Below are 27251 nucleotides of genomic sequence, written 5' to 3' on the forward strand. Positions count from 1 at the left end.
AAGAAAATGAAGGGAGGGAGGGAAGGTGAGAGGGAGAGGGAGAGAGAGAGAGAAAGAGAGAGAGAGGGAGAGAAAGAAAGAAAGAAAAGAAAAAGAAAGAAAGAAAGAAAGAGCAAGAAAGAAAGGGAAAGAAAGACAGGCTTATATATTATTTTAATTCTTTGTGTATTCCTTTGTGACACACTTACATTTCTGAATAATTCTGGGAGAGTAACTTAATTCCACAAAGAGAATACATCTAGTTCTCTTTAAGAATTACCTCTTGGCAGAATTACTGATGCAAGATGAGATGAGTTTTTACATTGAAAGGATTTATGAAACACTAAGTGATTCAGGTTCCATTTGTTAAATAGTACTTCCTTTTATTGTTTCTTGAAAACTCAAATTGATATTAACTTGTCAAGTAGAAGTAGGATAACTTGGTGCCCACTTGTTGGGCAGGAAACCGGGGTTGCAATTACCATGCAGTCTTCCTTTAAGTGGGGATCTCTCATGAGCCAGCTGATCGTTTCCTGGCCATCTCTGTAGGCACAGTGAATGCTTGGCTACTTTACAGCGCATCCCTATATTTTCTCCAGAAGTCTTAATGAAGTAGCCAGCTGCGGAGGAACCTGGATCTTATCTTAGATAAAAAATGGCATTCCACGTGGAAGGACTGATAGCTATTATCGTGTTCTACCTCCTCATATTGCTGGTTGGAATTTGGGCTGCCTGGAGAACCAAAAACAGCGGTAGCGCAGAAGAGCGCAGTGAAGCCATAATCGTTGGTGGCCGAGACATTGGTTTACTGGTTGGTGGATTTACCATGACAGGTAGGTTCTGGGGCTCCCTGCTTGATTGCAGTTCACCCCTTGGTTGGTTGGTTTGATTCTACAGCAGGTGTGTCAGAGTGACAAAAATCTACATAGCTCTTTGTCCTCTGGTGATTCTTTGTGTTCACTAGTTATGATTTTTAAGAAACAGTTTTTTTAAGGGGACAATTTTATATTTAATTTAAAACTAGAAAACAGAGTCATTTCAACTCTGTGGTACTTGAACAAAATGATCTTTTCACTGGGTCAAATATCAGTGAAACAAGAATAGGACTGATTAGTAGGAGGAAACAGGAAAAACAAAGAGGCAGAGAATGCCAAAAAGGTCCTTGTCTTTCAAGTTATGCATCTGTTAATGAATGTGAGTGTGTACCAAAGTATTCCCTCATGCATGCATGAAGTGGGTTCTCTTAAGTGATGAATGTCAAGTATATTAACTCATGATGGGTTTTAGCAGAAACAAATCAACTTGAAGGCAATCAATATACAATTTCAAACTGAAAGATGTCCTGTTCAGAAACTCATCGAATAACTAATTTCCTGCAGGAAGTATTCATAGGTTAGAACTTTGCAGTATTAAAAGTGGGGTTTCAGGGAGCCTGGTATAAAAGGGAGAAGGTTAGGGTGTGTCCTCACAGGAAATTCCCAGCCACCACCAGCTGCAGCGCCTCCCTTACCCATCTTTGTGTTTGGAAGTTCCTTCGCATTGAGCTGGCTCTGTTTTTCTTTCAAAGCTGATTTCTCTTCTGATATTTGTCTTGGATATTGAATATAATTCTGACTTTTAAAAATACTTAAAATTATATCTTAAACACAATTGATTGCACCTTTCCCTAATAACATGTTGCATTTCAGTCTTAGGAGTCATTTAAACATTTAGCTATAACCCAAGCTGACAGAAACTCTGAGCACTCATTGGAAAAATAACCCATTGGAAATCATAACCAAATAATGCCCAGTGTCAGTCTTGAAATGCTATTTAAGACTGATTCATCATGAGTATCAGATTAATACCTAGCTAATTTGTGAAGACAGTAGCCATATTCTGAAGCACTTAACTTTGACCATCTGAAATCTACAGGTTCTATAATAACTGTGTATTTTACCTTTCAAACATTCACATTGCACTTAACCCTTCACCAACCACAGATGTGTCTATATACTTGTTCTAATAGTACTGTGAGAAGACTTCAGGGTGAGGAAGAATCCAGAAATGTCCTGGATTCTTCAACCCTCACTGGTCTCTCTGAGATTCTCTGCAAAGATCCTTAGGTTGCAAACATCGCTTAGAAGAATAAATGAGATGCTACACAGGAAACTATTTTATTCATTGCAAATGATTATAACCTTCTAGGACTTTATTGTTCTATTTCAGATACTATAAAGATAACAGTTTAGAATTTTCTTTTACCACAGACTTTATTTTCAATCTAATGTACTATTAAAGTGTATTTAAAAAATAGGGTGTAGGAGTATGGATCAGCAGTAAAGCCCTAGCAAGTGCAGAGCACTGAATTCAAACTACAATCCCACCAACAATTAAAAAATAATGGAAGTATATAAAAATACTCAAATGATTCTATTTCTTATATACTGACATCATGGTCTGGCTAACTTTTAAAAGATTTTTTGCATCAGAACTCAGGAGAGCCTTGGGTTGATATCATCAGTCATTTAAAATCTGAACCAATAAAAAAATGTAAAAATAAAATAAAAAATAAAATAAAATCTGAACCATATTATTAAAATCTTGTCAGGTTTGTGCACTTGCATATTTTGCATGTATTTATTAAAAATACCAGAAGTTGAAGATGTTGATTCTTTTTGGGGGGGGGTGTGGGGGTCCGGTCGTGGGGCCTGAACTCTGGGCCTGGGCGCTGTCCCTCAGCTCTTCAGCTCAAGGCTAGCACTCTACCACTTGAGCCACAGCACCACTTCTGGCTTTTTTCTTTTTGCTTATGTGGTGCTGAGGAATCGAACCCAGGGCCTCATGCTTACAAGGCAAGCGCTCTACCACTGAGCCACCTTCCCAGCTCCGAAGATGATTTTTTAAAAATGCATATTGTATGAAAGAATTTGAGTCCTCATTCATGATTTCACATAAAATATCAAAGCATGAGAAACTAATTCTACTATAGAAAGGAGATCAATAAATGATGGAGAGTTTTATTTAATCATGATAAGTGCCCAGTCCTCACTTCTGATATAATAGGTACAATCATTCAGGCACCAATTTCTTTTTGAACAAGGGACAGGAAAGTTACCCTATGAAAAATAATCATTAGTAGCCTTTTGCTTATGATACCACTGAACCATCTATTTTATGCAGGGAAACATTGCCCAGGTGCTACCACCACTTACCTCAGTAGGAAGATGAAGTCTCAGGTTCTGAGCCTGGAAAACATTCATTTCTTCTAGTCCGTGTTATGCAGAATTAAAAAGGATGAAAAAAGTAAATTTTAAATTAAATTAAAAGGCAAATAATCTGAGCACCAGTAGCTCACATCTGTAATCCTAAGCTACTGAAGTGGCTGAGATCTGAGGATCATTGTTTGAAGATAACCAGGGCAGAAGAGTTTCTGAAACTCTAATCTCCAAGTACCGACCAAAAAAGCCTGAAGTAAAGATGTAGCTCAAGTGGTAAAATGCTAGCCTTGAGCGGTACAGCTAAGGCACAGAGCCCAGGCCCTAAATTCAAGCCCTACTACAAGCAAACACACACACACACACACACACACACACACACACACAGGCTAAATTCTGGAATGAAAACAAAAGATGTACTCATCTTAGATGGTCTTCAGTACAGTGATTTATTTGACTCATGATGTTTAAGGGAATTAATTTGTATTCCCAATGGGATGATGTAGCTGAGAATTCAATTGCACATCCAATAAGCAGCATGAGCCATTATAAGCAGCCTGTGACCCTCATAACATTACATAAATTCCATACGAGGGTTATTTTAAATATTTTGACTATCCTCTGGAAAGGCTCTAAACTGCAAAGACTTAATGTTCTCTAACCTTGTGTTTTTCATGAGGAATCAAAAACTATATTGTCTTCTGAGACAATATGGTAATTTATAAATCATTCTTGTGACAAATGTGTTACCAAATCTTTCTTTCTTTGATTCCCTGACTCCCCTCCAGAAAGTTAGTATGCTGCAGTTATTTAATGTATCTGAAGAAGATCTGACTCTTACTATTTTCATGAAATATCAATACCAAATTAAAAGATACAGATTAGGATCAAGAATATGAGTGAGTGTGCAGACAACATTCTAACTTCTCCATGCTGGTTTCAGCTCTAAGTGTATTTGAATTCCTGAGAAGAGAGAAGAGAAAAATAAAGTCATTTCACAATGCTTTGGAAGAGATGTGTCATCTCTCCTCCCTCCACCCATCTAGCAGTTTATTTATGGTGCTGAGTATAACTTAGTTGTGATCAAGATCACATTTGCCTGATCCTATTTCTCAGAGTGTTTAAGAAACGGCTGTTAATGGAAATCTTTCTGAAACACACACACACTCATGTACACACACCAACTCTTACACATGTACACACATGCCTACCCTCACGTATACCCAGGTCTCACAGAAAATAGTCATGATCAATATGAAAATACCAATATGATTCAAATAAGAGGACTCGGAAATGAAGATATATAATCCAGTGGTACAGGGGACAGGGGAAAAGTATAGAGTTACTGACAAGAGAAATATTCACATTACACATTTTATATATAATCTTGGACTTTACAACATATAATAATTGGTAAAAAAAAGAAAAAAAAGTTGATGCCTAAATGCTTCTGGACAGCCGTGAGAACAGCCCAGTCCAATAGATATTTAAGGTGAGCTATATAATCTTAATGGTAAATTTTCTACAAATTTGTTTTGAAGATATAATAACAATATAGAAAGCACAATAAGAAATTAAGGTTCATAATATAATTTACTTAATGCATTTAGTATGTCTTCATGTCAATGTATGATCAGTACAGAAAATCTTTTCATGTCCAGCATGTCCATCATTCTTCTTTAACCAATGCTTGCTTGCTTTGATTTCTGGACCTCTTTCTTTCCACTAATGTGCTACCGAAATTGTAACTATCTGAAGACATTTATTTCACAGAACACTTAAGTGTGGACTAGCCATATTGAAGGTATTTACTGGCCACAGCCCTCTAGCAGTTAAGGTGGACAGTCTGGTCTGGGATATGACAGTTTTCACTGTGTTTCAGCCACCTGGGTCGGAGGAGGGTACATCAATGGGACAGCTGAAGCCGTTTATGTACCAGATTATGGTCTAGCCTGGGCTCAGGCACCCATTGGATATTCTCTTAGTCTGGTTTTAGGTAAGTGGAAGTTGACATTTTAGTGACTCATCTGGGGAAATATAAAGAACAAGTGGAATAAGAAGTCAAGCAGTGTGAATAACTATTATGGGGAAAAATGGTACCAGCATTTCTAAAAAGCTTTTTACCAGAAATTGGCATATAGAGGAACACAATGTTTAGATTATGTGATTTCTCGATTATAGAATTTTTTTTACTCCTTTGGTCTTTTGATTATCAGAACAATAAATTTTGCAACACAATTATGTTTTATTTCTTCTCCAAATAGTATGGGCATATTTAAAAAATGAATCAACTCTATTGTACCTGAATTTCTTTATTGTAAATTGAACTAATAAAAAGTCAAGAGTGTTATGTAACAATTCCTCTGCTTTTCCATTCAAAATACTATTATTAGGTCTTGTGCATATTCAGAATGTCTAAATGTAGTGGTGGGAGATGGAAGTATATCAAGTATGTTAGTCATTGCCATCCTGGGTTGTATTCTTCAGTTCAAATGCTCCATTTACATCATCCAAGTAGCCATTGGCTATCCCATGTATAATATATGCACATGCTAAATACTTCCTTGGCACTGTATCCAAAGTATATTTCAGACTGATTCAACACTGGATATAGGTTGGCAAAGGCTACTATATTGTGATTCTTTTATTTTTGTGCAAACACGTGCTTAATTTCTTTCAGGTGGTCTTTTCTTTGCCAAACCTATGCGTTCCAGGGGATATGTAACCATGTTAGACCCATTTCAGCAAATCTATGGGAAACGCATGGGTGGGCTCCTGTTCATCCCTGCACTGATGGGAGAGATGTTCTGGGCTGCGGCCATTTTCTCTGCACTAGGTAAGGATCAAATCACCAGATTCCAGAGCACCTGATACACGATCTAACATTCTTTAGTCTTGCTGTCCTAGAAATCCTTAAAATCATATCCCATGCCATATTTTTTATTTTTAAGTCTTCACAGAAATTCTGCATTTACTTGCAATATAGCTGCAATATACAGCATTAATTCGGACTTTATTTTTACAGTGATGACCAGGAGTTATCTGTTTCATTGTTGTTGTTGTTGGTCATTGGGCTTGAACTCTGGGACTGAGCATTGTCCCTCAGCTCTTCAGCTCAAGGCAAGCGCTCTACCACTTGAGCCACAGTGCCACTTCTGGTTTTCTGGTGGTTAATTGGAGATTATGAGTCTCACAGAGTTTCCTGCCCAGGTTTGGCTTTGAACTGCGATCCTCAGATCTCAGCCTCCTGAGTAGCTAGGATTACAGGCCTGAGCACCTGGCAGGAGTTATCTTTATGATGATAAAGAGTTGCTTTCAAGCCTGATGCCAATGGCTCACACCTGTAACTCTAGCAACTCGGTAGGCTCAGACTTGAGGATCCAATTTCAAACCTGACCCAAGCAGGAAAGTTCATTAGACTAATCTCCAAGCAAAGCCAGAAGTACATAGATAGTGCACTAATCTTGATCAAAAGCTTAGGGACAGTTCCTAGGCCCTGAGTTCAATCCCTAGTACCAGCATTAAAAATAAGTTACCTTTATCTTTTATAATTCATACATGATTTTGAACAAAGCACAAGTAATTAAACATAACTACTTGATGCAGTTTTTTCAAATTTTTTGAAAACTGAAGTGAATGGTGATGTTAAGTAAGTTTAAGCTGTTGAGTTACACTTTTATTTCTTCCATTTTCTGTGAAGTGAGAACTTTTTAATCTCTCTCTGTTTTTCCCTCTAACCATGATGTTAATGATTGATACAAAAACATATTTAACTCAAGTATAAGTGTTTCTTACCTATAATCCTAGCTACATGGGAGGATAAGATCAGAAGGATTACACTTTGAGATCAGACCAGACTGAAAGGTTCCAGAAACTCCATCCTAACTGTAAGCTAAGACAGAAAGCCTGACATCAGTGGATCTCACCCAGGTGCATCCTAGGCATAAAGCAAGATCCTCTCTCAAAAATAACCATCAAAAGATAAGGACTAGAGGCATGATTCAGCAGTAAGAGCACCTACTTAAGCAAGCTTGAGTCCTGAGTTTAAACCCTAATTATCCCCCATATGTGTGTGTAATAGATAGATCTGAATATGTATACGCATACATAGTATATATGTGCAAAACTATTTAAATTTCTCAGTATTGTATGCATTTCAAAAAGCATTAATATGTCCAGAGATATTGGCCTTTTGTAATATGTGTCCTTGAAAACCAATGTAAAACCAAGTTTGCATCCCAAAGGTAAATAATATTCCAGATACATCACCAACCCTGTTGACAGAAAAAGCAAGTGATATAAACAAAACTATGTAACTTCAGACATTTCAATAAACTGATACTGATAAAAGCTAAATGCTATGGCAGGTAGTCACAAAACTATGGGAAAAGAAAGAAAGAATCCCCATCCTCTTACCCTCAGTTTCAATGTCTTCTTAACAACTCATCCCTGAGCCAGTTGATGATCTGATCATACTTAGGCTGTTGAGGAACTGGGAGATGGAAGCTCTCCTGTGAAGGTGCGCAGACTCACCTGCCATTGACCCACCTTCATCTTGCATGCTGATTGGCTCAGCTCCACAGCCCATCCTTAACTATAACTTTCACCTCCATCACCACCTTCCTTCCCCTGTTAACCCTTGCTTCTGCTCCCACAAGCCAGGCCACTCCACTGCCTCCTCATCCAGATATCAATGAGGCCATCTCCAAGCTTGTCATTCTGCCCTTCAACTCCTGTGGACTCCACATGATTTCTAGACTCCTCTTCTCAATTCAGATCTCATCTATGTCTCTTTTTTCCATAAAACCAAACTTCATAACAGGTCCATGAGTTTAACTTGGGTCTTGATTTCTCTCCCTTTATTATCCCGCTACCCACTTTCTCCTTTCCAATGGGTTCAGTTTTCTCTGGCCTGACACTTGACAGGACCTGGTGCTTCTGCTTCACACATCAACCCTGAGTCAGTGGGATTGTGGGAGATCTTCAAGCTTAGTACCCAGCTTGATCAAAGGCAAAGCTGTGCCCTGGCTGAGGGTGGAGGGTTTGCTGCAGGTCCACAGAGCACGCTCCACAGCTCCATAGTCTTTCTCTGAGAGCTATGGCTCTCCTTGGCCCTTTGGGGATTCATCTACATGAGATTTTTCATCTCTTCTAACAAGTGGAAGTTCAGGGCTTAAATCTTCTGTAGACTCTAAGGGCTCAAAGTAAAAGTAAAGTTATGCATTTTCTTCTATGTCCTATATTCCAAACCGTAAATTTGTCTTTGGTATTATCATCTGATGTGATCTCTATAATATCAGATATTAGTTATATTAGATTTCATATCCCCCAAAATATAATCTAATGTTTTCTTGGTCTCTTACTGTGAAAACAAAGTGGGGATATAGAAAAGGAGAGAATCTGTCACAGTGAGTTGATGGGAAATGTTTCCTCCACTAGTGCTAGGTAGCCGTTCTACTCAACTGAAATCCTAATAAAATTACATGCAAAATTATAGCTCTCCTCCCACCCCACTCTCATTAGCTGAGAAGCAATGGGAATTTGTTTGCCATTGGTTTTAACAACAGAAGTTTTGGTTTTGAAAATAAGCTTCCTGCTAAGCAGTCACACAAGGAGTGGGCTAAATATCTAACCCAATACAAAATGTTCACTCTGACTGAATAAAGATCCATTTGTATAAGAGAGCCCTGAAAGAGGTATAGGATTTATTTGCTAATGTGTCTAAAACATTTTACAAGTAGGAAACATAGAGGCTAAACTCTAAACTTGGTTATAATTAGTTATTCTTACATATATGTATATATGCCGGTGTGTATTTCAGTATATTTGTCTCTTTACACACACATACACATATATGCACATACACATATTACACAACACATAAAATACATGTATATAAACATTACTGCTCTTACATGAAATCTAGTGTGGGCATTTAAATTTTATTTTCTTTAAACAGAATTTCTGGGCGTAATTTATAAAAATAATTTGAAATACTTAAGAATAAACAATTATGAGATTTATGAATTTTTACTTCACTATAAATGTATAACTCACTACAGAAACAGAAGAAATTTTATGATTATATTTGTTTATTTACTTAGTACTGGTGTTTGAACTCAGGACCTACCACTTGCTCAGCTAGTGCTCTATCACTTGAGTCACATCTCCAGCCCTGATTTTTTGCTGATTGTTTTGGAAACGGAGGCTAGTAGACTTTTCTGCCTAGGCTGGTTCCAAACCATAATCCTTCAGATCTCAGTTTCCTGAGTTTCTAGTATTATAGGCATGAGCTACCAATGCCTGGCTCAATATACATTTCTTTAAATAATGTCTATAAAACAAATAATTGTTGGATTTTAAGATTCAACAATAATTATCTTGATAAAAAAAATAGTTTGAAGACAGCTGTATCCACACATGGCAAGTGCATGGTTACTTGCCGGCCCATTCTTCCGTTTCTTTTCTCTCCTCAGTAGCTTTTTTTCAGACACAGCTCAAGGTGAGATTTATTCTGCCCAGTTTATCCACTGCTACTTAGTCAGGATCTGACGTTTGTGGTCAGGCCCAGCTCACTGACTTCAGGATTCTGTCCCTATGAATTCCTCAGGGAGCCTTCTGATGGCTTCTTTCCCATCATCATCCTCAAGTTCTATATCATCTGTCTGACAATACCTCAGTGTGTTGAGCCACGCAGCTTCCAAAAACCATTTTGAACAATACCCAGCACAAACTTATTCCTGCCAGGCCAGGCCTGCTTGCCATTTTGACCCAAGAGTAAAGTGTCACCTTCTACACAGGAGAATCATAGACTATTTTCTTAGTTTGCATGGAGAACAACTTACAATGCTTGAACAAAATGTATACTTAAAATTCTATTATCTCTAATACTCGATCTATTTTTGTATCTACATTAGTAGCCTGCTACTTCCAAGCAGATCCAGAAGTATAACTGTTTTGATCATTACTGTTGTTGTCATCATCCAGGAAATATTTTAGAGAAAATTTCACCCAATGATAATAGTGATAAGAAAAAAAGAGAGAATTCTATAACAAAACAGTATAAGGACCACAAACCTCAATCCTGTGATCTTTCTTCTATAATCAAACTACTCATAGTTCACAGGATGCAAAGTTGGAATTGAAGTAGAGAACTACACCAAATGATAAAAACAAAACATGACCACTAATGCTTCAACATGAAGAGAAATACTTCAGGAGGAAAATAACCTGTTTAAAATATCTATACAGTAACTCAGTTTTCTTAGGTATGAACTTCACAACACTGTATTATATTTCTCTTTTTAATTTGCTTTTGTTCAAGGGTAAAATCTGATTTTATTCCTATAGCCAAACTACAAATATATCTATCTTAAATCCAAAGATCCTGAATTTCCCTTAGAAATAATGGACTTTCATGCCTTGTCAATGGGCACACTATTAATATAACAATTATGGAGCAGAAAAAGGAAACTGTGTAGCTATTGATAACACCAAAAAAGCAAAGGTTTGTTGCATTCATCCTAGTATACCTATCATTGCTGTTTTAATAACAGGAAATGCAAATTATGTTGTTTTGAGGGAAGTAGAAAAACGGATTTGTAAAGCAATGAGTGATGAGGCATCAACCTAAGAACTTCAGATATCAACAAACATCATATAGACATCAACAAACACAACAAACAATATAAGAAAATCTTGAGATACTGGTGTTGAAATTTACCTTAAGTTACGATATTTATGGATGGGATCCCATCCTAGGAGTAAAACTAGCATATTCCACCAACAGAATAATCTTTTGCAATTTTGAGGAAGAAAATTGATAAATGCAGTTTACCAATTATGTTATTTTTCTCCTATAAATTTGTCTCAATTCTTTGATACCTTTCATCTAGTCTGGGATGGCTCTAATACTTCTGACTATTAGACTGGAGCGCATTACAGTAAGAAATGAATTCTCATTGTAAAATATAGAAATGTGTGATTATGCTTCTCAGAAAAGCTTCTCTTTCTAATGGGTTGTTGCATATAGTTATGGAAGTCTAAGTTATAAGTAATTAAATATTTTGAAATCCTTAAAACTGAATTAAATTTATGAGTATATCAAGCTATTTATTCTATAATCATATAAATCTATCTATCTAATGTTTGTTGTTAGCAAAAGACCAATTTTACAAAAGCAAGAGTATGGATCACTTTAGATAGGTAGATAGATAGTATTCCATATATATATATACACTCAACTGAATATATGCATCTAGATGTATATACTCAATATATATATATATATATATATACATGTATATATATATATATATATATTCAATTGAGTATATATATACTCAATTTACTAATATAAGCAAATTTCCATATAGCAATTCACTTTAGCAGTTATCATCCAGCACATTTCCTATATGACACAGAGAACATATTTGCTGTCCCTGAGTGTGCAGTATATGCTGCCAAGGAAACAGTACCCAGGTAAGCCCTTTGATCCCAGTGCTTGCTTGTCTATTATCTTTTAGGGGCCACCATCAGCGTGATCATCGACGTGGACGTGCATGCATCTGTCATCATCTCAGCGCTCATTGCTACTCTCTACACCCTGGTGGGCGGTCTCTATTCTGTGGCCTACACAGATGTGGTCCAGCTCTTCTGCATCTTTGTAGGACTAGTAAGTGAAGCCACCACAGATTTTTTTCCTCCTCCCTTTCTTTTTTAAGTAAAAGATTATGTGGCATTTAATAGTAACAGCACAAATCAGTAGAAACGTCCTTCCCATCATAGCAAGTGAATGCTATTAAAATTTTTAAATTTCTCTCTAAACTGACTAGATTTAAAAAAACAACTTAGTAACTACCTCTGCATGTTTCTTATCTGTCCTTATATCTATAAGATCACGCTTAGGATATAGAAATCATCCCACTGGAAAAACAGTAAATGTCAAATATTAACCATCATTATGTGGGACTTAAAGAACTTAATGATGTAAGGACTTAGAAAGATTTATTATCTTTTGCTCTTAAATCCTAGATCAAATTATGTCATATGTATTGCATTAAGTAGATTACTATACCATTGTGAAACATGAATATAATTAATATTAAAGCACCTTTGGGTGTGTTGAACACAATCTAGTCAATGTTGAATCTTTGGAGTCTTACATCTTAAAACGAGGATATTATAATTATTATTATTATTATATTGCATACAATAATCCCCAACACCAAAGACATAGCAAACTAAAAAGGAAGAGGTGTGGTCATCATAGGTCCACATAAGTGATTGCAGCAAATACATACGTATGTCAGCTGCTTTCACGCAAAGGCCACAGACAGAGCAAGTAAATACTTCAGGCCATGACTCACTTTCCCAAGATGGCCAGAGTAATCCCCCGGATTCTTCTTGTTTTGGGGTTTTTTTTAATAATTTTTTTCTATTATAAAGCTTTTGCTTTTCATTTGCTTTTACTTTCTGTACTAGCTACTTAGAGACTGAATGTGAAGAATGACTCTCTTACTCTTTCTTTTAACTTTCTAACATCTGTAATAATACCTTAAAGGAAATTTTTTAAAGAACTGACTATAGGAGCTGGGAAGGTGGCTCAGTGGTAGAATGCTTGCCTCGTGTGCATGAGGCCCTGGGTTCAATTCCTCAGCACCACATAAGCAGAAAAAGCCAGAAGTGGAGCTGTGGCTCAAGTGGTAGAGCACCAGCCTTGAGCTGAAGAGCTAAGGGACAGCGCCCAGGCCCAGAGTTCAGGCCCCATGATCAACAAAAAGAAAAAGAAAAAACAAAAAGAAACTAACTATAATTAGGTTTGTAGTTTAACTATAAATTTATATATACTAGCAAAACCACATTTTTACTTCTTCTCTTGGACATTGTATTTGCATTTTTATAGTTTCATTCATTCATATGTAATTGAATTTGAGAATATTTAATTTGCTCTTTTTTAAAAAAAAAAAAAAGCAAATTTTTTAAATTACCAAAATCAAGTTGACAGTACAGAAATTGTGATTTTTACTTCGCATCATCATGAATTTTCAGAAATAAAATAAGATGCAGAAACAAATCTCTCTTCCAAACATCAGAGGCAAGGTTAGTTTGGCAATGGCAGTGCTCCTAACTGATGTGCTTGTTATTCCAAGAAACGCAACCCCAGGGAATGAATCTATCCATTGATGATATATGTGATGTCTCATTGCTTTGCATGAAGCCAGAACTTAAAACACACAGGTGCATAAATCAAGTGTGCAAGGGTAAAGATGGCAAGGCAAACGCGGGGATGGGTAGATGATAGAATATGTTTCTACTACAAAATATAATTATAACCCCTCTTCATGGTATTTTCACAATAAAAAAAATGTAACCACATTGAGAAGGAAGGTGAAGTAATGTGCATTAGTGAAAAGCACTGTTGAACTGACTGACTAAATATGTTTGTTTTCAAGCTTTAATTGCTGTACATGCATACATAGTTAATTAAATCAAACTGTACATTAAACCAGCTCATCTCAAATTCTCTATTTCTGTAAATTTTATCATCACCCTTGGAGCTCCAGAGAGGAAAACTTGAAGTTCTCTTAGCTTTTCCTCTCTGCCTCTGGTCTCTCATCTCTACCATAACTAAAAAGCTGTTGACTTATCTCTTCAGTTACAGCATCATTCCATTCCCCTTGTCAACGCTAGACACCAGGTCTTTGTCAGACAGCATCAAGATCATCTCCGGCCCTCTGACTGTCCTCTACTCTTCTAAACCTGCTGTTCCTATCTGTGACACTAAAGTTAAAACATTTCACTGAAGTCTTTTTAAACTCCTATAAAACAAAACATCAAATCAACTCTATTTAGCCTACAACTCAAAATTCTCTTAACTCACTTGTCTTCACCTATCCAATTTTCCCAAGCCCATGCCAGCAGAACCTGTCACTCAACAGATGTGGGCTTATGCACACATATTACACAATTTGTACACTCATGTACAGATGGTCCTCAACTTTCAATAGTTCAAATGACCACTTTTTTATAGTGATGCAAAACCAAATGCATTCTGTGGAAATCATATTTTGAATTGTAACTTTGAGTCTTTTCCTAGACTTGCAAAATACAGTATGATACTCTTTTAAGCCCAGCAAATGCAGCAAGATACAGCTCCCAGACATCCCCATGTACAGAAACTACCCATACTCTACAGCATGTTCTGGTGCTAAGCTTTAACTTTGGTAGGTTAAGTGGATTCAATGCATCTCCGACCTTACAGGGTTTTCATCTTAATATGAGTTCACCACGGTGCCATCCTGTTTGTCCAGACCACAAACCTTCGGTTCCTCTTGTACCTACAAGTAATGGGCCATCCTTGAAGACTTGATTCAGATTTATACATTTTTCTTTCCTTGTCACATTAATTCCTTAACAGAGAAGACACAAAAATGTGTGTGTGCCAAATGAATGTTTTCTTCCCCAAGATTTCTAATGATTTCTCTTATGATACAATATAATCAAGCACAGAAATAGACAAGTGTTGTTTTAACTTTTTAAATCAACACTTCAGGGACTGGGAAGGTGGCTCAGTGATAGAGTGTTTGCCTTGCATGCATGAGGCCCTGGGTTCAATCCCTCAGCACTACATAAGCAGAAATGGCCAGAAGTGGTGCTGTGGCTCAAGTGTAGAACGCTAGCCTTAAGCTGAAGAGCTGAAGGTCAGTGCTTAGGACCCATAACCAACCCCCCCAAATTAACACTTCATAGTGTGCTCAGAAACTATGACATTAGTCCTTATTCTGCATGAGTAGGAGGAGCTACTTAGCTATACTATCTATGAGAAAATAAACCCAGTATATAAATTTTGCCTACACTAGATCATAGCCTAAGCCTGCAATGTCACTCTTCATTCCAGTGGATCAGTGTCCCTTTTGCACTGTCACACCCTGCCGTCAGCGACATTGGGTTCACCGCAGTGCATGCCAAATACCAGGAGCCCTGGCTGGGGACCATTGAATCCTATGAAGTCTACACTTGGCTTGATAGTTTTCTGTTGTTGGTAAGTGATTCTCTGACCTGAGCTGTGCAATCTTATTGTTCCTAAACTCAAAGACATTGCCAAGGCTTTCATATTTATACTTTAAATTTTGTTTTGTGCCTTATGGCTATTTCTAAATTGACTCCTCTCTACTGGAGCCACATGCTGATTATGTGGCTAACAGTGGCAAAGGAGGTCAGAAAGGAGCAGCACTGTGCTGTTAGGGGTGGTGTGTCCATGTCTCTGTTGTGAGGTAATTACACACCTTGAGGAATCCATGCCTACCCAGGAACCTCCACCAGCAGAAGCAAGCCAATCAGCTAAAGATTTCTATTATGCTTTGGGTCAAGGCATTGAAAGATAATTGGCTGAAATAAGTAACTCATTCAGTCTTGAATGTCAGAGTAAGTGCTTCAGTGGTGCTGGAGCCCTAGGTGCATGAGGTAAGTTGGGGCAGGGGGGGCTACTCAGGAAATACATTCCAAGACAGAAGCCCTTGGGAGAGAGACTGTTTGAAAGCATGCCGCATCTTGAGGTAAAGGTGTTGGCAGGGAGGGCAAGGCCTAGGGGAAACCATAGCAGACCACACTTTGAGGAAGAGGGGAAAACAAGAAAGAACCTAACAGATTTGTGATTTTGCTAATTAGAGAAGTTATGCATGACAATAGCATACTGTGTTTGATTTCAACATAAGAAATAGCTTACTTCTAATATCAAAATGAAAAGGCTGTGTGTGTGTGTGTGTGTGTGTGTGTGTGTGTGTGTGTGTTTCTTGCAAAGTAATTTGCTAGTAAGGAAGCAGGAAATTGGGAGGGGGCAGATGTTTCTAATAGTCTAGTCCATTATAGAGTTTCTCTTCCTGAGGATTATTGAGAAATCCTTTGGTTTCCTTCTTCTAAGTAATTTCCAATTGTGATTTTTCCCTAGGCATAAGGGGTTCAATACTGTTTGTACACAGTAATACACAATAGCAAGTGTGCTTATGATTTCATGCAGATAATGACAGGGAGATGATACAAAAAGGTAGGAAGTTTGTTGACAATCACAGCATTGCCCAAACTGAGAGTCAAAGCAGAATATCAAGACCTCACTGCTCTTTCCCCTATACCACACTTAAATCCTCAGACTACTCCTTAAATTAAGTAAATGCAGTGTTGAATGCCTCCTAGCTCTAAGTCATTCATGATTCCAAATGTGAGACACATTGAAATGAAATACCAGATGTTGAATGAATGAACAAATTGTGTTATTAAGTCCTGAACCAGGCAGGCACTGGTGGCTCACACTTATAATCCTAGCTACTTGGGAAGCAGAGATCAGGAGGATCATAGTTCAATGCCAGCTCAGGCAAAAAAGTTCAAGCTATGTCATTACAGCCAACAGCTAGGTATGGTGATGTACACCTATTATCCCAGCTATGCAGGAGGCTAAGATCAGGATAATCTCGATTTCAGGCCAACCTGGGTAAAAAGCAAATACTTATCTCAAAAATAATCAAGGAAGAGACCTCTGAAAAGTATGGCTGAAGTGGTAGAGTGCCTGACAACAAGTGAAAACCTTGAATTCAAATCTGAGTGTGACAAAAAAAAGAAGGAAAAATTGTTTTCATTTAACTTTATTGCCAAGGTGATATACAGAAGGCTTACAGTTACATATGTAAGGTAGGGAGTATATTTCTTTTTCTTTTTTCTTTTTTACATTTGAGAAAGAACATCTTGAAATGCTTCACCAGTGGTCTTTGATCTTCCAGATGTCATGGGTGAATCCCTACATGAAAGTGATTGTCATCAAGTCCTTCTAATGATACTGTCAAAGTCCTTTCCAGCCCCACTTTTCCTGCATTAGCTCTGTATTAGGTTTCTGGCTCCCTTCACCTGCTCTATTATGATGGCCTCTCTCTGGCCTCCCAGCTGGGAGCCTGCCCACCTGTCACTCCTCCAAGATCAGTCCCCAAATTCCCACCAGCCTTAACTCATAGAGCTGCTGCAGCCATGTACCATGAACAGAAGTTAATTCCTCACAGTTCTAGGAGCTGAAAGTCCAAGATTCACAGCACCAGTGGTCTGGGTTCTTGTGAAAACCTTATTCAGCGTACAGACTGCTCGGTTCTCACTGTGTCTGTAAGAGGTGAAAACAGGGCAAGGAAACTTCCTGGACTCTTCATAAAGGACACTAGTTCCATTCCTGAGAGCCACACACATTGCCATAATCTTTCAAAAGGCTGAAACTCTAACCCTATCACATTGGATTCAGGTTTTCAACATGTGAAGTTTGGGAGTGAAGACATAGGAGCAGCACATTCAGTCTGTTCATAAACAGAGGTCAACTTGTACCTTACTTGAAAACATCAAATGACCTAAATGTCCAGAGTGATTGGCATGTAAAGTACAATGCAATGGTTCATGGAAGATGTTAGTGATATATAAATAAAGGTGGAAAATGAAAGAAAAATTTTAGAAAGACTATACAATTGAGCCAGGAGCCCATGGGTCATGCCTATAATCCCAGGCACCTAAGAGACTGAGATCTGAGGTTCTCCATTCAAAGCCATCCTGGGCAGGACAGTCCTTGAGACTCTTATCTCCAATTAGCCATTCAGAAGCTGAAACTGGCACAAGTGGTAGAGCACAAGCCTTGAGCAAAAAAATCTCAAGGACAGCATCTAGACCCTGAGTTCAAACTCCAGGACTGGTACACCACACACACCACACACACACTCACACACACACACACCATAATTAAAAAATTCATATATACTTGAGTAGTTGAATTATGAATTTTAGAATGTCTTTTAACTATTTTTTGCTTTTGAATATATGTTGCTTTTATAGAAGGATTATTATTCTGAATTCATTGTCATGTTTTTTGCTTCATACAGTTAAAATAATAATAAATACATTCGACATCCCAGAATTTAGAGCTCAATAGGAAAGACAAAGAAACCTCAGAACATGGTTACACAGCAATCTCCTCCATCCGTCCACTAATTTATATAACAAGTATTTGTTGGATAGCATCTCTCTGTCAATCAAAGGAGTAGCAATAACCCAGAGCACAGAAATCCTCAGCCTCCTCTCCCGTCACGGCTATCCATCCTGACTCTGGTCATAGGCAGGGGCAATGGTCCTACGGCTCCCTGGTTATTGTGTTCCTTTTCTTAGGTCTTCATAGTTTCTCTCCCAGCAACTGTGTTTTCTCTACATCTCCCCATCTGGGTGTCCTCTCAGTGCCTAAGGACAGGTTTGGAGGTCATTTCTGTAGGTATTCCTCCTTATCATGAAGCTGTTTGTTTCTGTACCACCTCTTTTGCCATCTCTTCTTTCACTCCAAATCTTTATTTCTCAATTTTTTGTTCCTCTGCAATCCAATTAAATGTTCAATGTCTCCATTTTTGTTTTTTTTTAATTTTAAGTGGTTGTACAAAGGGGTTACAACTCAACAAAGCAATTTATTCATACAATGCATCTTGATTCATCGTGCTTGATTCATGTCATCATTCTCTCTCATCCTTCCCAACCAAACTTCTTCGCTCAGTTTTCTTAATTTCCTAGTATATACATTGAATATTATGATTGCATTTTCCTCCCTCCTCTCTCTCTTTTCATCTATCTGCCCCTCCTATTGACTGCCTTGGACACCTTTCAAGTAACAGTTAGTGGTATTCATTTTTTTTCATTTTATGTTAGCAATTAGTGTGTTAATCATAATTCCAGTGTAGTTATATACATTTTTAACTGCTTGCATACACTGTACTAGCATATGATATGTAATGTAATTTTAATGTCACATAGCATTAGGATATCAGTATTAAATTAGTATAAATAGAACTTCTGGTAATCCCTTTGACCGCCCACTGTATTCTCTCTCGTGCCTTGTACATACACCTTTAGTAAACACCATAAGGCATTGATTCTCACAAAGAAGTGCATGTTCCAGATTAAGAAGCATGCCTTGTGCCCTTAAAATCATTACATCACCCTCTATATTATTAGAGTCTATTATTAGAGTCTGGTTACATTTCACTTCATAGCTCCAAGTTCAGTATCTCAATTCTTTTCTGAAAATCCTTTATGATAGTTGGAACTTCTAGATAAGAACAAAATGAAGACTTCTAGGTAATTTCAATACAGATTCAAGTAGGTAAATTAAGGAAAAGTCAAGATTGTCCTCTGTAATTGAAAAGAAACACAATTTGAGGAAACTGTAATCAGAATCATGGCAATAGTATTATCTTTGTCTGCTCAGGATGTAACACTTTGTCTTTGACTGGATAACTTATAAACTATAGGAATTTATTTTTCATAGTCCGGAGGCTGGAAGTCCAAGATCAAAGCACTCACAGATGAAATGTCTGAGAAGGACCAATCCTTCACACAAGGAACCTTTGTGCTGTGGTAGAAGGTGGAAGCAACTTCCCTTGGGTCTCTTATATAAGGGCACTATTAGCATTCTTGAGGGTTTCATCCCTCAAAATGGAATCATCTCCTAAAGGCCCGTATGTAGTAACTAATTCAAATTTTCAACAGACAAGGGCTGGGAATGTGCCTTAGTGGTAGAGTGCTTTCTTAGCACTGGGTTCAATTCCTCAGTACCACATAAAGAGAAAAAGTCAGAAGTGGTACTGTGGCTCAAGTGGTAGAGTGCTATCCTTGAGCAAAAGAAGCTCAGGGACAATGCCCAAGCCCTGAGTTCACAAAAAAAAATGAAACAGACAAATGCGGGAGAAAGACAAAACTTCAGATCACAGCAAAATCTATGGCTTGCAAAGCATTTTCTGTTCACAGCCCTGTTCTATGACTGTTATAAATTATTATGAATGTCTTTCTTAAAATAATACAATAGACATTAATTCCCTTCAATTCACTCTGCATCCCTGGGTTCTTCTGCAGATGCTGGGTGGAATCCCATGGCAAGCCTACTTCCAGAGAGTTCTGTCTTCATCCTCAGCCACCTATGCTCAGGTGCTGTCCTTTCTGGCGGCCTTCGGGTGCCTAGTGATGGCTCTTCCAGCCATACTCATTGGAGCCATTGGAGCATCAACAGGTAAACCTATATATATTTACCAAGTGGCTGGTTTGTTAGCCAGCCCCACCCCCAATCAGGTGCCCTCCCAGTCACACTTCTCTCTGAACCTCCACAGGGTTAATTCTTCCTCATTCATGCTTCCATCTATGCCTTTGTTTTAGCATTTGCCAATCATATTATAGTTCAGTGGTATCCACAGCTTTTGATTGCTCATTCAAGTAGAAGACATTTGTGAGCACATCCTCTTCAACTCTGGAATAATCACAACTGTTTTCTTTTTTCTTTTTTTTTTGGTCAGTCATGAGGTTTGAACTCTGGGCTTGGGCCCTGTCCCTGTGCTTGTCAGCTCAAGGTGAGCACTCTACTACTTGAGCCACAGTGCCACTTCAGGTTTTCTAGTGGTTTATTGGAGATAAGAGTCTCACAGACTTTCCTGCCCGGGCTGGCTTTGAACCAAGATCCTTGGATCTCAGCCTCCTGAGTAGCTAGGATTACAGGCCTGAGCCACTGGTGCCTGGCATACAACTGTTTTCATGTGAGCTATCCACAGTGTTTCATAACCATGTGTCCCACTGACATCAACTGGCTATTAAAAATACTCACTTCTTCCCACTCTACAGCGAGTTTATTTTAATAATTAAAGATAGATGTTCAGGCCAAGCATCAGTGGCTAACACCTATTACTCTACCTACTCAAGAGGCTGAGATCTGAATATTAAAGTTCAAAACTAATCCAGGCAGTAAAGTCTATGAGACTCTTATCTCCAATTAACCACCAAAATGCTTAAAGTGGAGCTGAGACTCAAAGTGGTAGAGTTCCAGCCTTGAGCGAAAAAAGCTCAGGGATAGCACCTAGACCCTGAGTTCAAGCCCCAGGCCAAGAAATGAACCCCAAGATAGGAAAACGTTTTTTTTTTCTTTCTTGCTATTGTTTCTAACGTATTTATAAGATACCATGTGATTCTTTTGTTGCTTTGTATGTCCCTCCCCCATGGTATAACCCCTGTTTTCATTGTATTTGATGTTGGTATAATTTAGGGAAGGGGAAGAGAAAAAACGAATTGTCTAAATAAGATACAAGTTGACCCATTGCAACAATGACATGTATAAGATGCTATGTTGAAAAACAAACTTTACAATTTAGGCAGGAGTGGGGATGTAGGGGGGACAGGAGGTATAGTAGAGGAAGTGGGAGGGAAGGGATGGTAGGGGAAAAACAAAGGAGGAGTCAACAATGCTGGCTAAGAAATGTACTCGTTACCTTGCTCATGTAACTGTAACCCCTCTGTACAGTATTTTCACAATAAAAAACTTATTTAAAAAAAAAAGAAACAAAGAAAGACAGCCTGGTAGCCTGGGAGTATGACTAAAGGGACAGGCCAGCGATTTAAAAGCCCTGTGTTCACTACGTTGAAAACAAACTTTACAATTTAGGTGGGAAGGAGGGAGGAAATGTACTCATTACCTTACTCATTTAAGTGTAACCCCTCTGTTCAGCATCTTTTCAATAAAAAATATATAATAAAGAATGAACTCCTCCAAAAAATAAATAAAAGCCTTGTGTTCAAACCCCAGTCCTGCCAATGAAAAACAAAAAAGACAGAGCCAGATAGTGAGAGATGAGAGAAAGCCAAATCTAAGAGCCATTAGCTCAAGAGATATGTGCTTGCTGCCGTCAGGACCCGCTATGGACCACACTTAAACCTGATATTCCAGCTTTGTACTTTCAATAATTAGTTTATTAAGAGGGGTTCCTCCCTTAGAGGAATCAGTCAATAAGTATATGTTAAGATAAACATGTATCATCAACTTGAAAATTAGAATTTCAATAAATTGAGGGAGTCCTAAACTTCATGCCATAATGACCATAATGTGAGCTATTGAGATTTGCAGCAGGTAGAGCATTTTCTCTACTTTGGAGACATACTTATTACTTTGTGGTACTGAGATTTGAATTCAGGCACTCTACCACTTGAGCCACACACATCTCTACCCCCTTACAAACATTTTAAAATGTTAACATAAAACTACTTTTAAGAGCATTTAATGGAACTGTATTATATTAAGCTAAACTCAAAGGAGTTCTCTAGGTACAGATAATTTGAATAGGTCAGGAAAAGTCCACCCTCCATCCCATTGTGTTTTATAAAAATGATGTATATATGGAGATTTTTTTGGATCTATTAGTTCTTAAAAGCAGCTTTCCATTTATTCATCCATGATATGAATAAAACACTTAAAAGATAAACAGATACAGACAAGAGATATGGCTCTAGTGATAAAGTTTCAGTCATGAGCTAAAAAAGACAAGCAAGAACCTTAAGCTCTGAATTTAAGCCCAGTACTGTTACACACATGCATGTGCACACACACACACACACACACACACACACGATAAACCAACAGTGTTGTACAAGTGGTTCATGCCTATACTTCTAGTTACTTCACAGAATAAGAGCAGATGGTTGAGGTTCAAAGATAGTCTAAATAGCAAAGTTTACAAGACTCCAAAATAGCTGGTAAAATGGCAAGGAAGCATGGTTCAAGTGGTAGAGTGCTGGCCCAAGCTCAAGATCTTGAGTTCAAACCTTGACACCACCGAAAGGATTTTTCTATGATTAAAAAAATTAAAAGAGGACTGATAGAGGTTGTATGCAGTGTCTACTTTTGGAGAAAAAAAATATAGTATTTATTTCAAAAGCAGAAGACTCATACTTTATATGAGTACATATACATATATATTCGGTGTGTGTGTGTGTGTGTGTGTGTGTGTGTGTGTGTATTAGAACATCAGACTGGCAAAAACATCATAAGTTTTCATTTATGGTTTTAGAATTGGCATCATCCAAGCCTGGCTTTAATGCTAGTTGTAATGGGAAGTTACAGAAGATCAAACTGTAGAATCCAAAGGAAATCACCTATGCTTGGTCTTATCATGATAACGTTAAGGAAGATTAGCAAACAAAAACAAAAATGTATATTACAAGTTCCTTGTATTCCTCAATGTAGGCTATAACTAAACAGCACAAAAGGTGAATATGAAAGACACATTCATGTTTTAAGTCTCCTTACTATCCTCAGCTTGAAAAACCTCAGCTTCATGAACGTGCACATTATTCAATAAAAGGGACTGTTCTTAACATAGCTTAACATCGCGTGACGGAAGTTAGTGAGGAGAAAATTATGGAGATGCAGCTCCAAAACCACATTTAAAATCAGAAAGTGAACTGGTGAGAAGAGCCACCATGCTTTCTATCCCTGCATACACAGATCACTAGGCATTGCGGAAGGGACTATGATGTCCTTTTGGCCCTAAGTGATGGAAAGAAAACTCTGTGATTCAGTTTAAGAGCATTTACTACATAAGGCAATTCTACTACTGCAGAAAAGGAGGGTATGTCTCAGCAATGGCTCCAGGCAGAAGATCCCAAACTCCCATAGAAGCTGGGATGAGTCAGACACCTTCAAACGCCCCGCACAAGGGCTGCCCACCAGAGTAGATTTGCAAATGTGATTCTGAGTTGTTTTCAAAACTACCTGGTTAAGGATACAACCCCCACATTGATTTTTTTAAGTTGTTTCTATGGCTGTTTTTTCCTACTCGACAGACTGGAACCAGACTACCTATGGGTTTCCAGATCCCAAGACCAATGAAGAAGCTGACATGATTCTCCCAATTGTGCTTCAATACCTGTGCCCTGTGTATATTTCCTTCTTTGGCCTTGGCGCTGTTTCTGCTGCTGTTATGTCATCAGCTGACTCTTCCATCCTGTCAGCAAGTTCAATGTTTGCTCGGAATATCTACCAGCTTTCCTTCAGACAAAATGTAAGACCTGTTTTTCACTTTGTCATCTACTGGTTTTGTTGTTGTATTACTACGATCATCATATTTATTGTGCACATATTATTTCTTGTATTCATATTATTCATTTTATATATCATATGCAGTATTTCAAATTAGTGCTGTTAGACACCTCAAATTTGAAAATATGAAATTTGACATGCTACAAAATCCAGAAATCTTATGAGCATTGCTATGATGCCAGAAATGGGAAATTCCACGTTGTGAAAATTCACTTTATGCATGAAGTTATTCAAAATGGTGTATAAGATTATGTTGGGGCTATGTGCATCAAGTGTATGTGAAATGTAAATTTTTAAATTTTTATCTCACTCTCAAGACAGCTCACTATGCATATGTTACTATACAGAAAGAACAAAAGAAAGAAAGAGAAAGAAAAAGAAAGAAAGAAAGAAAGAAAGAAAGAAAGAAAGAAAGAAAGAAAGAAAGAAAGAAAGAAAGAGAAAGAAAGAAAGAAATTCAAATCACTTTGGTTCCCAAGAAATTTATTAAGTGATGCTCAATCTATATGTATGTTTTAATAGGTTATATTAAAATCTGACACTACATTTGCATACAACCCGCTTATGCTATAAATGGGTATTACCAATACATGGTATCATATGTGTTAATACTAAAGGGAACATATTACTGTTTCCCTAGAAGTCAGTCATGTTGTTGTAAACTTCTTTTTCTGATAACAGAGTAGTGTAACTTAAACTGTGCAGGAAAATGCTTAGTCTGATTACACATATTAGGAGAGGGAGGAGTCTGGCAGAGACACAGCATGGTAAATTTTCACACATACTTTTATGGAATCTAGAATACTCTTCATTCAAACTCTCAAGTTCACCTTTATGACAAGATATTCCTTCTTGTTAAATTCTCCTTCCTGAATCAAGCAGTTGCAGAACCACTTGATACTATGGTTCTTGGAAGACTGTGAGTCTTTCTTCCCTGACTAGAGCTTGGCCTCTCTCAATCTCCTAAATCACCACAACCACAACTATACACTGGAAAAGCCTCTCTATGGCACCAGACAGTGGTTAGCCCTAAAGATGCTAGCATGCCTATGAAGGATGCAGTAAGGAGCTCTGAGCTTTCTCAGGCACAGAATGATTCCCTCAAGGGACTCCTACCTTTGTCTCATTAGCTTTGGATGCTACCTTGTTCACTCATCCTCTCTCAACCCCTATACTTTCAAAGGGAAGATTCCCATGGCCTAGCTTCATGCATACAGAAACAGATACCCACCAAAATGACCACAGAGCAGGAGTAGGAGAAGCCACCCAGATTGTTTATTTCAGTGTTTCAGGTTTCAGTTAGGCTGGCTCACAGACTGAGCCATTTGACCCAGGTACTTCTTTAGACCAATTTCCAAGTACAGAAATGTATTCTTCCCTTCCCCTACATGAATACATACATTGGGTACAAAGTTGACTCTATGTCTGTGTCTTTACAGGCATCAGACAAAGAAATCGTATGGGTCATGCGAATCACCGTGTTTGTGTTTGGAGCTTCTGCAACAGCCATGGCCTTGCTGACCAAGACGGTGTATGGGCTCTGGTACCTCAGTTCTGACCTGGTCTACATCATCATCTTCCCCCAGCTGCTGTGTGTGCTCTTCGTCAAGGGCACCAACACATATGGGGCTGCAGCCGGTTATGTTTCTGGGCTTTTCTTGAGGATAACTGGAGGGGAGCCATACCTGTACCTACAACCTTTGATCTTCTACCCAGGTTATTACCCTGATAAGAATGGTATCTATAACCAGCGGTTCCCATTTAAAACACTCGCCATGGCTACCTCATTCTTAGTCAACATTGGTGTCTCTTATCTAGCCAAATACCTGTTTGAAAGTGGAACCTTACCACCCAAATTAGATGTATTTGATGCTGTTGTTGCAAGACACAGTGAAGAAAACATGGATAAGACGATTCTGGTCAGAAATGAAAATATTAAGTTAGATGAACTTGCACCTGTGAAGCCTCGACAGAGCCTAACCCTCAGCTCAACTTTCACCAATAAAGAGGCCCTGCTTGACGTGGACTCCAGTCCTGAAGGGTCTGGGACAGAAGATAATTTACAATGACCTTTATTTAAACAAAATGCTGCTTTCCCCATATCATAGGATAGTCACGGAAAGATGGTGTGTGCAGCATATTAACCCACCAATTTTAAAAATAGAAGCTACATTCAGACAAAAATCCTGCAGAGAATAAAGATAAATCCTAGAGGAAAAGTTCAGGAAAGATCACGTGCAATTGTACAAGGAAGCCAAATGACAAGAAAGCAGCTTTGAAAGCAACAAGTTAATTCCTCACTCATAGCTTTTTTATTTTAATGCTAGATAATTGTATTAGGTATATAAATTCAAACAAAACCCCAATTGGAAACAAGTGACCAAACAGTATTTCTCTTTATTATGAAAACAGAAAATACAATGGCAAGGCTAGAAATGGCAAGGCTGATTAAATGGAGAAGAGTCTCTCAGAGTTTCCTGCCCAGGCAAGTTTCAAACTGTGATCATCATATCTCAGCTTCTTGAGTAGTTAGGATTCTAGACATGAGTAACTGGCCCCTGACTTGAGATTGGATAGTCTTGATCAGCTTCATTAGCTAATGCACTATTGAGTTAGTAGGCTATTGAGTACTTCACGGGTTTACCAACAAACAGTACATGGAGTTACCCAGCTGAGTTTTCTTCATTAAGCCCTTTTTTCATGGTCTAAACTACACCATTTGCTAAATGTGTAATCCGTTATTTGTGTGTGTGTGGCAGGGGGTGAACCAGGCTTTTGCATTCTAGGCTAGCACTCGCCACCAAGCTATAGCCCCAGCCTCACAATCTATTATTCTTTAACAATAGTGTATATTGTGCTGAACATAAGCAAAGCCAACACCCACAAATGATTGTACAGTGACCTTTTTCATGTGTAAATTGATAAGGAAATAGAATCCAATAGGATTGGCTAAGAGTACCTGGAGCATGGAAAGATGACCAGGTGAACTTCCAGCAATAAATAAAGAAGGATGCTACAACAAATAGGAGAGGAAGGGCAGATTTTTATCTTCAGCAGGAGTATATAAAGTTTTGCTGCATGTCTTGGCTTATTGTATAAATCAGTATTGAAAGTGAAATTGAACCTATGTAAAGAAAGGTAGCTATCTAACAAGTTATGGTGGA

The 27251-nt window shown here is 38.0% G+C and overlaps 1 protein-coding gene across 1 annotated transcript; it reads left to right on the plus strand.

Annotated features, from left to right (window-relative positions):
- Window positions 1-634: 634 nt before the first annotated feature.
- Slc5a7 (solute carrier family 5 member 7) lies at window positions 635-26156 on the plus strand. The gene is made up of 8 exons (XM_042695523.1): window positions 635-812; window positions 5059-5172; window positions 5857-6012; window positions 11702-11850; window positions 15076-15219; window positions 20088-20241; window positions 23832-24049; window positions 25527-26156. The coding sequence occupies exons 1-8, from the start codon at window positions 635-637 to the stop codon at window positions 26154-26156; spliced, it is 1743 nt and encodes a 580-aa protein (XP_042551457.1).
- Window positions 26157-27251: the final 1095 nt, after the last annotated feature.

The sequence above is a fragment of the Dipodomys spectabilis genome, unplaced genomic scaffold, assembly GCF_019054845.1.
Source record: "Dipodomys spectabilis isolate Male_0828 unplaced genomic scaffold, ASM1905484v1 ptg000187l, whole genome shotgun sequence".
In the NCBI taxonomy this organism is placed as follows: Eukaryota; Metazoa; Chordata; class Mammalia; order Rodentia; family Heteromyidae; genus Dipodomys; species Dipodomys spectabilis.